This window comes from Larus michahellis, chromosome 3, assembly GCF_964199755.1.
Source record: "Larus michahellis chromosome 3, bLarMic1.1, whole genome shotgun sequence".
In the NCBI taxonomy this organism is placed as follows: domain Eukaryota; kingdom Metazoa; phylum Chordata; class Aves; order Charadriiformes; family Laridae; genus Larus; species Larus michahellis.
In genome coordinates, this window is record NC_133898.1 from 114307806 (window position 1) to 114321346 (window position 13541).

Here is a 13541-nt window from a genome sequence, read left to right on the forward strand (position 1 = left end):
CAAGAGTCACGACGAATGAAAGAAGCATGGAGACTAAAAGCAAACTGGTAGAGTTGTGGCTGGAGGAGAAAGAAGGCAACAACCAGCGGAGCTGAGAGCTGCTCTTATCTACGCCAGCTTCCAATGACAGCTGGTGATTACTAAAACGGCATTATGGCCTTGTCCTCCCCAGCAGGAAAGGGGTTGATAGTAAAACCACAGTAGAAATCATGTGAGCATGTTTTCACACAGGCTGCCTAGAAAACAATTTAGCTTCCACTCTGCCTAGCTATTATCAGCAATGCCCCATAGGCATCAGGGTCGAAGTGCATCTTAAGGAGTGATTTGAAGGAGAACAGCTGGAGAGAATTTTCCAGACCTTTGTTCCATGCATGGAGGATAGGATGCAGGAAAGCATGAAGATATCCGGGTGGGAAAAGGACTAGCGCATGGTAAAGGCCAGCATCGCTCGCAGAGCAAAGGTCATGTTCAGCAATGCGCTAAGTTAATAGAGCTGGAAAGAATGGATAAAAAGAGTCCTAAAAAAGAGCAAGGTTGTTTTTCGCCTGGAGCACAGAGGATGTAATGTGAGGTTAGTGGCCGTAGGTGCAGGTTTTCCTCTTTAACTATCTGGTTTGTGAACTGATGGCATTTTTTTGTTGTCTGGAAGAAAATCTCACACATCCTGGGATTTTGTTTTGGTCTCCCTCATACTGTAAGTATGCTTGAGAGCTATTAAATTGAACAGCCACTAGTTAAGCAGTTAAAGCTGGGCTCTGACAGGTTTCCCAAGCTGCTTCTGAATGTATTTGGCAAATAAATTCCTCCTCATCTGCTAATTTCAGACTTTTAAAATAATTTAGCTCTCAAGTACATAACATAAAGTGATTATCTTGTTCTTTACAGTCTGAGGGCAGAATCTATTTAGAACCTGAGCAGGCTGGCTACGTGCAAGTGGAAAGCTTTAGATAAAATTCACTTGCCAGCCAAGAGCAGTGAAAAGAATTCCCTCTCTGCTCCCACAGGCAACTGCTATACTAGCCAAATACCAGCTACATCCCTCATATACCTTCACAAGTAACACCTGAAGCTGGATCCAAAGCTGTGATGCTGACAGGGAGAGTCTTCCTGGATTGCAATGGATTTGCATCAGGCCCCATCCGTGTAAAGCATGAAGGCCACTGAGTCTCCATCAAAGGAGTTTCCATTTCTTGTCTTACCCACGGCCACCCCCATAACAGCTGATCCACACAGCCAACCTAAGCTGCTTATTCTATACAGGAATGTACATTTGCAGCTTATACACATGCGCTTAACTCCCCAAAACACTACCAAAATAGCAGAAAAGAGAGCAATTGGCATACCACAGATTGCTCCCTAAAACAGTTCTGCAAGGTGTGTTGCTGCTCTCAGTACAGAGCAGAGTATCATCTCCCCAAATGGCAATGCCTTTACCAGGTTTAGAAAAGGAACATCCTGTACCTCTAATGATACTGAATGGATACAGGAAGAATTTCTCCCATCTTGTGAAACTTTTCAGGATTTCAGCACTCTTACTATCATGCTTCAGAAGAAAACCAGGAGTATTCTCCTGAATATTTTCTCAGGAAATTCTCAGAGAAGTGGTTTGATGTTTAAAAGGCCTTTGAAAACCAAGGCTTCATATCCCGTTCTTCCCAGTTTAGATTGCAACTCAGAATTTCCATTGCACCGGGTGAAGCTCCCATTTCTGGAACGTCTCTTATGTGAGGGTTATAAGGACCTCATCCGATCAGTCTTGAACCTATATCTTCCATAAGCTCGGAAATGTATCTAGCTAGGGCTAAAACCACCGCAGTTCATTTCACAAGCTGTCCTGTCTATAACAGGAGACAGAAATACAGGAAACTTCTTCAGAAGCATTCACTTTCTGGATAGTTTTGCTCATTTTGGCTTGTCATTTCAAATGAAAGAAACCTAAAGCAATGAAGAGAGATCTGAAACTTGAATTCTCCCTCTCCCCTGTTCCCCTTTAATCCTTAGACTTCCTTGTTCCGGCTCCAAGTCCTCACCCAGCTGTGACTGGTACTTTCCCTGGTCCTCCAGCCCCATCAAGCTCAAGCCAACCAACCCAGCATTGTCTTTCTTCTCCCCGTCTCCGTCAGCCTCACTTGGTCCCTGACAGTCACCTTACTGGCTCTGCACCACCTTGCGAGTTCCCAGATGGAGAACAGGAGCTAAAAGCAATCTATGGGCCCTGAAAATCTTACTGGAAAGTAGACTGGAATGTCCCCTATTAAAATGAACTTCTGCCACCCAGAATCATTTCCCACACTTACTAGAATATATTCTGTCCTACCCTTAAAAGGGATATTCCCTTTTTAAGGAAAAAAAATAAAAAATTGTAAGCTGTTAACTTTAAACCAATGGTCATTTGTGAAGCAGCTGACCAGAAAACATACTGGTTAATAACTCTAGTTCTGGCTGCCAAGCTTGTGATAGATGGGACCTGTTACTTCAGAGTGCTTGGCATTTTCATTACACTTTAGATATTTAAGAACAACTCCCATTGACTTCCCATGTGGTAAACAGTCTCCTGACAAAAGTCTGCTTTAAATGACTTGTCCATCATCTCACAAGAAACTTTGTGGCAGAGGCATGGATTGAATTAAGTCCTCCATAGCAGAATTCAGCTGTTTTATGAGAGCATCTTGCCTCTTTCACAACCCGTTGCATACCTTCTACAATAACTGAGGCGAGGCTCCCACAGAAAGCAACCTCCCTCACTATGTAAGTCACATCTTTGCCGCAAACAAATAAGCAGTCTTGCAATCAGAGATTACCACAGCTAACAACAGGCTGAACTATGGCGCAGAAATGCACAAAGCTTACAACTACAAGCATCTAGTCTAGAGGTTACACGCTGTGGCCTGTAAATCCCTGGTACTCCATGAGACCACAGCCAGAACAACTTCTTAGTGAAAGTATATTAGTCACTGCTCATTTTCTCGCTGCTGTCAAGTGTTTTAATTAACATGCATCAGGTCACACACACAAAAAATCTGGAGAATTGTCAAGAAAGTCTGAGAACCAACCCTGGCATAGATGATCCGCATCAAGACCAGGGTGTCTAGTTAAACCACACGCTGGCTGGGCTAAGGACAGCTGGACTCAGAAGTCAAGGGGGTATCAGGGTAGAGTTAGAGTCTCTTAGACTTCTGTATTAGGAAGAAATAAGTCGTCACAGAAGCAACAATTTTCTCAACTGTCCGTAAACAGAGTCTTGAGAGACAGGCTTAGATGTAGACATCAACCAGACACGTGCCTTAAGTCAAGTGAGGTGAATCCCATCTCCAGAGCCAAGAGACCCGTAGAGCTGTGAAAGAGAATAAGGAGCACAAAAATATTGCTACTGATGTGAAAACAAAACAGAGTGAGAAGGCAGGAAATGAAGAAACTGCGAAAAGTCCAAATTCTGACTGTTCAACGGAGAACAACTGCGATCTTCAGCTAGGTATAAACCAGCTGTTTCGTTCTGGACCAAAATATTCTAAGAAGTTTGCACACCCTTTTAGTGTTTTCAGACCTCTTGTCTTTTCTGGAAACAATAGCTGGAGGCCTTAAGTAATTTAATTTTGAGTCCATTCCCAATTACTTTTATGTTGCCAAATTTAAACATCTTGGATGCACACATAGTTTCAGTATTTTGATAAAAGAAGTAGAAGGGTTTCTCAAGCATGTGTTTTGTAATAGTTGAAGGCAGTGATTGACATGAACAATGTGGAGGAATCATCTCCAACTATACTTGTAGCTAAAATCCCATCAGGAGAATGTATAGCTTTAATTTCGCCAAACTGGACGCTTATTGTCCACCACTGCCTCTACAATCTAAATTCTGCAAAGTGACTGGATGTAACCCATTGATGACCTTTGACAAATATTAAATTATAAAAACACATAGCTTGTCTTTTCCTGCAATCATCCATTTGCAAAGAATATACGTGCAACAAACTTAGACTAGCACAAAAAAACTCTTGCCCTCCTGAAATCTGATAAGAAGGTTGCAACAATGAGGTGCATATTTGGGATGTAACCTGTACTACACCTCAGCATTACTCCACATTATCAAAAATGAAAAACTATAGCTTTTCGAAACTGAAAATTACATGCTCATCTCTTCAGGGCTAGGATTAAAGATAACACCTCCAGTTTCAGAAGCTAGAGATGGATTTTTCTGGGTATGCAAGTCCATAAAATGCAGTATACACTTAGTGATATTTTCCGCAGTAATTAACTTTCTTTGATTTAAATAAGCAGCCTTTCAGCTTTCTGAAAATCCCAGTTGTAGCCTTTTTATATCTTCAGACATTTTTTACTCGTATTTTTATGCAACTGGCTCCTCTCTTAAAAATTGTACGTAGTATGTAGTGCCTCTGGTCACTTAGACCACCCACAAAAGTAGTTTGCACAATGACATTTCATAGTTCCACGCTTAAATTTCAGACACCCGGTGCCAGGATTCACGAGTGCAAACTAGGGGCACGCATGACCTTTAGGCTCTATGGGCTCAGAGAAAGACACACATCATCCAACGACAATTCAGCCCAGTTATCCGTCCGCAGCCTCCCAAGGAAGGAATTCCTCCCACAGAAGGAATGACCATGGTACAGAGACAGAACTCAAATGACTAACTTTCATTACATACCCAATTTTTAAAGGCTAAAATGAATGATGAATGAGAAAAATTAGTCATCTACAGTGGAATTCACCTCACTTGGCATCTGTAAGTCAGGCTTCTGGTCGAAATTGGTTGTCTAGCTTCCGCCGAGAATTGATGGGGAGTGATGGCCCCCAGCGAGGAGATTCGTTCCATCCAGAGAGAGGTGTCGAACAGGCACAGAATGAATCACTCTCTGCAGGTGTCTCTTTGCTCTCTCTTCCCACTGACTACACAGAGACAAGACACCAAACCTCTAAATAGCTAAGATAAGGTGAGATGAACCTCACCCTCAAGAATGGGTGAGTCTGCCAGGCCAGGCCCAGCATTCAGGCTTCTTGCCATCCAGGAGATGCCTTTACCTCTGAGCTACGGTGTCAGGCTCCCTCTTGTTTATAATCCCTCTGGCCCTTTGAAATTTGCATCTGTTTCTTTACCATGGCAAGCCTGAACACGATGGGTGGGTGTCCTCCACCTTAGCCTTATCTTCGCTCTGGTTGTTAAGGGTGCTTTGCGAGCAGAAGGGAGTTTATATCACCTCTGATGAGGAGAACATTGAATCTGAGTCTCTCACTTCCAGGGCAAATGCTCTCACGAGAAAAATTGCTTATAAAAAAGCAGCAGTTCTTTTCCTTCTCTCCCCCTCAACGTTCCGGCAGCTACAGCTGCTGCGCTTTGTGCTAAGCTCCATGCTGTCAATGTGCATTTAAGCATGAGCTGAGCACACCTCCTGGACCAGGCCTCTCCAGAGATTTAGACACGTACCTATTTTGTGATTCCCAGGTGGGTTTATGCAGGCGACAGTCACTAAGAAAATCAGCTTAACCTAGATAACGCTCAACCTGGGCCTATAAAGAAGCAAAGTTTTAAAAGCTTGTGAAACTTGACTGGAACTCGTGCGGTTCCACAGGACTTATGAGGGTGCACTCGCACTTGGGATGTGCTGCACGCATTTTGCTAAATTGCATTTCCAGTATCCAAACCCTGAGTGGAATTAGGCTCTACAGACCACAGAAAATTTTGCTCTATGCATTAGTTAAAAGGGACCGAGAGCTCTGTGGGTCCTGTCCTAACATAACTGATAACAATAGCTTTGGTAAAGCACTAGAGAGTACTGCCCACTCAGTACGAGAAGGCTTTCTGTCACGTAAGTGAGGTTTTCTGCCTGAAGTGAACAGGCGAGATTATAGATGACGGTGAATTAGAGATTCACCAACACTTAGATGACAGTTGCAGTACAGACTCTGTTTCTCCTCTCTGTTCATGAAACATTATTACTGAGCAAGAACAAACATACAGACCATACTATACAAACACATCTATACTTGAAACTATCATAATTTTACAATTTGAAGGGGGAGGGGGCGTTTAACACCATACCTGGAACAGATTTTCAAAACCTTTTCCCACCAGTCCAATTCCCAATTCTTCCTTTTTCCAGCGGAATTAAACCAAGCATTTTGCGATCATATTCCCACAGCCCTCTACCTAAAAATCAAAGTTAGGCCAAAGGGAGCTGGACCAGCCAGCCAGGTAACTAATAAAAGAAAGAACAAGCTCACTTTTTGTTCCTTGGTTTATTCCTTACCTTATGCGAGGTACTGTCACTAACCTCCTGCCTGGCCCCTCTCTCTTTTCTATTCTAAATGGATTTTCCAGAGAATTGTTGGGGAGTGCAAAATTTGCAACATTTTCGACCTATGCTAATTTAAAGGTATCACTAGAAAAGCTATGGTAGATGAAAACCATCTGCTACATAAGCCATGCGCTAAGAAGGGAACTTGTTTGATCCCAGATTTTAGCACAACCACGTAAGTTAGAGAGCCACCTAACTGGTTCACTACAAGCACTTCTAGCAGATGTGCTACCTAACCTAATTAAAACAGACATTACATTAGTAAAAATTATCCCATAGTTAAAGATTAAAAAAAAAAAAAGAAAAGAAAAGAAAGGTATTTGCACTTGAGTAAAGAAGTAAGAGTGAATACGTGGATTTAATACACCTCACACTGGCAACACTTACTATTCCAGAGAGATGCTGCTTTCAGAACGATTTCACGGCAGTGTTCTTCAAGTAGCACCAGGTGAGCAACAGCCTTTTGCAGGTGGCAGTTTACACAGAAATGCCTTCAGGACACTGGTCCTACTTACAGAAATTAGAGACCCTACAAAACAAAAGAAAACATTAGAATTTAAGTGTCTGAATTTGGACTTGATATAAACGTTCAGCCAAAACCACACAACTCATGTCAAAACACCCCTCTTTGCAGGGTGGTGCTAGAAAATACAGTTTGAGTAAAAGGCATTCCTGCAGAAAAGCAGAGTTTGAGAGCGTCATCATAAAACGATAAGTGTGTCAAAACTGAATCAGAGCAAAGCCTTGTCCATCCTAGAGTCCAACACTTCTGGCCAAAAAGCAGATGTCTAGGAAAAATGAGAAAATATGTACGCTTCATTACAATACTTCCCAAGCCTCCAACGACACACGGCTTGGGAATATAACAGCAGCAGACGAGGGATGTTTAGAAGTGAGGATGAAGGGAATGATACCAGACAAAAGCAATGTTATTCAAAAGCATAGTGGGGGGAGAGGAAGAGAGATCGTACAGTCAGCAGATCCATGGCATTTGCAAATACAGCCCAGAAAAGAAGGGAGTTTGGAAATGGAACTCAGAGAAGGTGCATCCGTGAAGATGGGGTGGGCGGAAGCAACGTGCCCTGCATCCCCATGCCCGAGGGAGGTAGCTGGAAGCGTGGGGGAGCGGTGATGCCAGCCCTGAGAGGTGCTGCCAGTGGGGACGACGTGAAGAGCCCTGCCACGGGCAGCACAGGGGTGCCGGGAAGCAGGACGCAAGCTCCCAGCAGTTCCCAAATGCCCCCGGGGAGCAGGGAGATGTCACCCCGCTGCTGCTCCGGGGCTGCCCACGCAGATGGGACGTGCCAGGGACCCGCTTCCCAGCCGGTGGTGCACAGCAGCGGTGTCCCACCGGCAACTCCATCTGGACCGGGCCGAGTCACCGGCAGCGTTCACGCACAGCAGCACGCGACGGGCGCGTGGCGGAGGGCTTGTGGCCACAGCCGCGTCCCTGTGAGCGCTGGGGACAGGGGAGACACAGAGGGCCCGCTGCTGGGATGGCACGGCGCTGAGCACTGAAGTGCCTGGGGAAAGTGGAAATAAAATTAAATAAAAATCCCTTCCCCCAAGGCAGCTGCAGAGTGCGATGAAACCCCCTTTTAGGCACAATCAGCCCCGAGCATCTGGGCAAGGATGAGGTGGGTGCAAAGTGCACGGGGAGGAAATGTGTCAGCTGCAGCATCTGAGAGCAGCAGAGCAAACTCAGACGGGAAATGAGCTTGCAAAGTGCACCCAACAAGATGATCGCGGGGATAAGTTGCTTCTATGGAAACTGCAGCCCGATGAACCAAAAAAACAGTTTGATGGCAAAGTTTTAGCAGGAGCCGGCTCTCGCCTGGTTTCAGCTACATTCCCCACCCCCTAAAGAAAAAAGAAAAAATAAAAAAAGAGAGAGAGAAAAAGCTGCACAATGTGTTTCTTGTTATGGACACAAAAAAAAAAAAAAAAAGGAAAAAAAAGAAATGGGGACACAGGTTTTTTCCTGTATGGGCTACATCATATTAAGCTGTAAGTTTAGTTCTGGACAAACAATCTCTTGTTGCATCTCTGGGATGGAGGTTAATGAATTCCCACAGATGATGTTGGCCAAACAGTGGTCGGCTTGTGACTTGATTTCCAGCATCATGATGTGAGGGGATCAGTATAGAAAAGCACTTTGAAGGGAAGAGGCTGCCTACAGCAGGATTGTTTCTACAAGCTAATTGTACTGAGTGCAGCTGCACAAAGCTGGATCAACAGTAATAGAAGGCGGCGCAGACTTCCTGACGCCAGCCCCGCAGAGCTCCCACCAACAGCCTGGCAATTCCAGATTGTTTTCCAGACCTTATCTCTCCCCCCCAAGTTTTTTTTTTCTTTTTCTTTTTTTTTTTTTCTTTCGAGTTTTTTTTTTTTTTTAATTTTGTGACCGGAACAAAAGTAACAGGAAAAATCCTTTGTGAAAGTAGAAAATGCTGTTACAGACCGGTGTCTTTCGCAGAAGTTTGTAACTAAATATTTTTTGCTGTGCGTTACTCCCTCTCCCTCCCGCTCAAAAAGGCGGGGGGGGGGAAGACAAACCCTAAAAAGTTCTAAAACTTCTTTCTTTGAATGAATTGAAAGCGTGAGGCAAACAAAAAAAAAAAAGGGACTGGGGTTTAGCGAGATATTTCACCTGAAAACTCCTCGTGTGCGGACACCCCGGCTTGAGTAGGTGGGACGGTGTCAACGACTTGAAAACGGGCCAATTTTAACAGATTTAAAAAAAAAAAAAAAAAAAAAAAGGCTGGTTTGATGAGTTAAATCCGCGGCAATTAAACCCATTTTCCATCATTACGAGATGTTTTTAGATAAATAACATTTCATTAGAGGCGCGGGGCAGGACTTGCCGGTCCCCGATGGAGGGGGGGGGGGATCAGCGGCCGCGAAGGCCCACCGGAGACAACCCCCCCCGCACCCCCCGGTTCTCCCCGCCACCAGGAGCCGCCCCCCCCCCCACTTTTTCCCGCTCGCAGGTGCGCCCGGGAGGGGGAAGCCTGGCCTGGCCTGGGCCCGCCGCCGCCGCGGGCGCAGCCCCGGTCGCCATGGCAGCCGCCTCAGCGGCGCCGCCGGGCCCGGGCGGCGCGGGGGGAGCGGCGGCGAGGGGCTGATGTCACGGGGCTGGCGCCGCGCAGTCCCGGGAGCGGGGCGGGGCGCGGCGCCCGGGGCGCGGGAGGCGGGGGGGGGCGACCCCGTCCGGGGGCGCCCCCCCTCCCGCGCCCCGGGCGCCGCGCCCCGCCCCGAACCCCGTTTTTACGTTGTTTCACCCCAAAAAAACAGCGCGCCCGGCCGCCCACTATTTACTCCCTCAGCTGTGCGGCGCGGCCACGCCCCCCACTCCCCCGCGATTGGCTCTCCGGGCGGAAGGGCCCCGCGCTGGCCAATGGCAGCGAGCGCGGGCTGGGCTCGGCGGCGGCGGGGTTATAAAAGGAGGCGGCGCGGCTCCCCTCGCCTCAGTGCGAGGTCCGGCAGCGCGGAGAGAGGGAGGGTAGCGCTCCGCAGGCTTCCCCTCAGCCCCGGCTTCTCTCCGTCCCGCCTTCCAACATGAAAGCCTTCAGCCCGGTGCGGTCCGTCAGGAAAAACGGCGGCCTCTCGGAGCACAACCTGGGCATCTCCCGCAGCAAAACCCCGGTGGACGACCCCATGAGCCTGCTGTACAACATGAACGACTGCTACTCCAAGCTGAAGGAGCTGGTGCCCAGCATCCCGCAGAACAAGAAAGTGAGCAAGATGGAAATCCTGCAGCACGTTATCGACTACATCCTGGACCTGCAGATCGCCTTGGACTCGCACCCCAGCATCGTCAGTCTCCACCATCAGAGACCCGGGCAAAACCCATCCTCCAGGACTCCTCTCACCACACTCAACACAGACATCAGCATCCTCTCCCTACAGGTAAGCGCCTTGGTCCCCCGCGCCTCCCTCCGACCTCGATCGGGGAGTTCAAGTCGGTGTTGGAAGTGTCTCTAACGCAGAGCGTGGTGGCCACCGAGGGGACGGGGCTATGGGCGACACGGCCACTATCTGCGCTGGTCACCCAAGGGATGGGGGTGGGCGACGCGGCCACTGTCCCCGCGGATGAAGGGCTTCGTGATCCTGAGCAGTTTGGCTTTGGTTTGGGTTTTTTTGTTTTTTTTCTCCTACCCCCCCTTACCTTGTGTGGTGTTTTCTCCTCGCAGGCGTCCGAGTTCCCCTCAGAGCTCGTGTCAGGCGACAGCAAAGCACTTTGTGGCTGAATCACACGGTGAGTGCAGCGCATCTTATTTCCAAACTTCAGGGGGGGGAAAAAAGTGCCTCCCACGGGAGGCGTGATGGTTATTCCTGAAAATCGGTCCTAAAAGTTGATTAGGAGATGCTTTTATTATAATCAGTAAGGAATTAAGACTAATAACTGAGCCTTGCAGTCCAAACTGTATTTTCTTGCTAAGGTTCGTTAAGCAGCACGGGCTGCACTGATACTACTCGCTGCTTAATGCGAGTTCTCTCGTTATCTGTTCCTGGAGTCTCAACTTCCTGGGCCAAAGTGACTGATTAAGTTGGGAATCTTGGCATAATTCCGTAAATTCTGTGATGTGGGATTGTCTGCGCTATCAGTTAAATAAGTGACTGCTTTTAATCAAGTAATTGCTGTAAGAGGCAGACTGGCGCCTCCGAACATTGCATTTGCAGAGATCTAAGTAGAGATTGGACTGAGAATCCTCTTTCTACCCTTTCCCTTGAGTGTATGTTATTTTAATGTTCAATTTGCGCTCTTGAGAGCGAGTGTGTGAGCGTGTATGTGTTGCATCTGGACGCCAGGGTTTGCCCAATCTCTGAGTGTTTGGTTAAATGTTCAAACTGTGGCTTCCTCTCTGGCGCCAGTCTGTCCGGATCTCTGCCCTGTTAGCATTCTCCTAAATATGCCTCTTTTCAATCTCTTGCAGGTGTTCCACTGATGAGATTTTTTTTTTTTTTGCACAAGAAAATGTCTACAGGATCTTGTTTTGAGGTGCTGAATTTATTTTTCAGCTGTATCTGGAGGGGAAAATCCACATCTTAACTAAAAGGACCTTTTAAAATTAATAAAGAAGAAAAAAAAATCAAGATTGATCTTTATCCCCACCCCATTCTTCAACTTGGACTGAACCTAGTTATTTATGAAGAGACTCTTAAATACCCTTTCCCTAGTTGGAAGGCTTCCTTTATATACTATTCCCAACGTGGGGAGCGAAACAAAATCTCACAAGGAGTTGCCCATTTTAAAGCAGACTTTGCCTTTTTTTTCCAAAGGTGGAGCGTGAGTACCAGAAGGATCCAGTGTTCAGTTTTTTAGGAAAGTCTGTGGTCAGAAATTACCTTTTTGACACAAACCTAGGACTGAATGCTGTGTATATATTTATATATAAATATATATGAGTGAAACCTTGTGAACTCTTTAATTAGAGTTTTCTTGTATAGTGGCAGAAATTTACATTTCTGCAAAAAGTGTAATGATGTACTTAATCATGCTAAACTTTTTATAAAAGTTTAGTTGTAAACTTAACCCTTTTGATACAAAATAAATCAAGTGTGTTTATTGAACTGCTTGCTTGCTTTATTCTTTGGGGACCAAACTGTTTGCTGGCTGTGATTTGTGTTGTGTGGTGGTTTCTTTTTTAAATACTTTCTGTTATGACTTTACCGAGTAAAAAATTCAAATATGTAGAGAATATAAAGAATAAAATTACCTGGAGTGAATAATAATTCTTGTAACTCGGAAAATCTTATTTGAGTGTATATTCTAAACTTCTAAATGACCTGCCTCTGAACAGTGTGAAAGGAACAAGAAAAGTGATTTATTACAGGGGCATACTATTGACAAAGTGTTTGGAAACATAAACAAAAGCAGTTAATCCTGAGACAGTCTCAGGGAGTGCTGCTGCCTTTTTTTTTTCTTTTTCCCTCCCACCCCTATGGATGATTCAGTTCTCAGTAGTAATGGCCCAGATCTGTTAATTTGTGTTTAGAATAATCACTCGGAATTAAGGGTTGTGGGTGGTGATTAGTCCCCCAACTATTAAATTTCTCTAAAAAGGCTTTGAATGTTGGAGTTGGTGATGCGTTAACATGGGATCTAGAATGATGAAGTGACTGTTGCCTTTCCACACTGGAATTTTCATGCTTCCATGCAATATTTCAATGAAATGGGGTTTCTAATCAGTTGCAGCAGCTTCTGCGTATGACTAAGATACTGAGAATTGAGCTAAATCGCTGTTGTGTTACTGATTAAACTTTGGCTGCTCCTAAAGGGACTCTTTCTCCATAAGAATTAAATTAAGTTTGAAATCGGAGTCTGAATTCCTGAAAGCCAGTAACAGTTTGTTTCTTCTCTCTCTTGCCCTCAGATGTACTGTCCCTTGCTATTCACAGGACACTTCCTGTACCCTGTGAATCCACTAGAACTATCACGGTTCGTTAGCTCTGTTTAGCTGTCATAAGACAGGGGATGCAGGAACTATACCTTATCAGATGACAGTCTAATTTAAGCTCATCTATAAACTTGCCTTAAAATGGGAAGTTAAGTTTTGAGTCCGTATGAATTGAGAATCCCTTGCGCTAGGAACGAAGGAAACCTCACTGATGCTTGGGCTAAGTACAGCGCTTTGGCAGGCGCTGCGCCTTTGGGCCGGAGGGAGCATATTTCGGGTTTCTGGGGACTCTCAGAGCCTCACCTGCGGCCACCAGCGGACAGGTGGGTGGTGGTGCTCTGGGGCAGCAGCCGCTGCCTTTCCTTGCCCTTGACGCCAAATCCATTTCACGTAGGCAGGGAGAAAGCCCTGATCTCTTAATGCAGAAGCTGCCCTGCCCGAGCAGGAGCGCACCCGCTCAGAGGATCAATGCCCTCAGAAGACAAGAAGGGTTAGCAAGAGCTGGGACGGGGAGAGGCGGGGGGGGCGCACAGACACGGGACAGAGCTGATCTACTGCTTCTCTCCGTGCCCCCCCCAGCCCAGCGGAGATTAAGGGGATGTCTCCGGGCAGCACACGCTGGCTGTGCCTCCTGTGGCCAAGCCTGGCTACTGTCTCCGCGCCCGGGGAGCGCGGCTCCTTCCAGCTCCGTGCAATGAACGTTTAACCCTGACGGCCGGCCCAGCAGTAAAATATTTCATTGCCGCAAATCGGCATGCTTCAGTCCTGAAAATACTCCTTTTCGTGTATGTTGTACCTAACTCTGAATAGTAGCAGATCCGAGGGTTTA

The 13541-nt window shown here is 46.3% G+C and overlaps 1 protein-coding gene across 1 annotated transcript; it reads left to right on the plus strand.

Moving 5' to 3' along the window:
- Window positions 1-9769: 9769 nt before the first annotated feature.
- ID2 (inhibitor of DNA binding 2) lies at window positions 9770-11885 on the plus strand. The gene is made up of 3 exons (XM_074581788.1): window positions 9770-10220; window positions 10505-10569; window positions 11249-11885. The coding sequence occupies exons 1-2, from the start codon at window positions 9870-9872 to the stop codon at window positions 10559-10561; spliced, it is 408 nt and encodes a 135-aa protein (XP_074437889.1). The 5' UTR covers window positions 9770-9869; the 3' UTR covers window positions 10562-10569; window positions 11249-11885.
- The last annotated feature ends 1656 nt before the right edge of the window (window positions 11886-13541 follow it).

What these genes read in the sequence shown, in the direction of transcription:
- ID2 (XM_074581788.1), top strand. Translation starts at nt 9,870, where the DNA reads ATGAAAGCCTTCAGCCCGGTGCGGTCCGTCAGGAAAAACGGCGGCCTC. An exon ending in TCAGCATCCTCTCCCTACAG is followed by an intron (nt 10,221 to 10,504) that starts GTAAGCGCCTTG and finishes TTCTCCTCGCAG; the next exon opens with GCGTCCGAGTTCCCCTCAGA.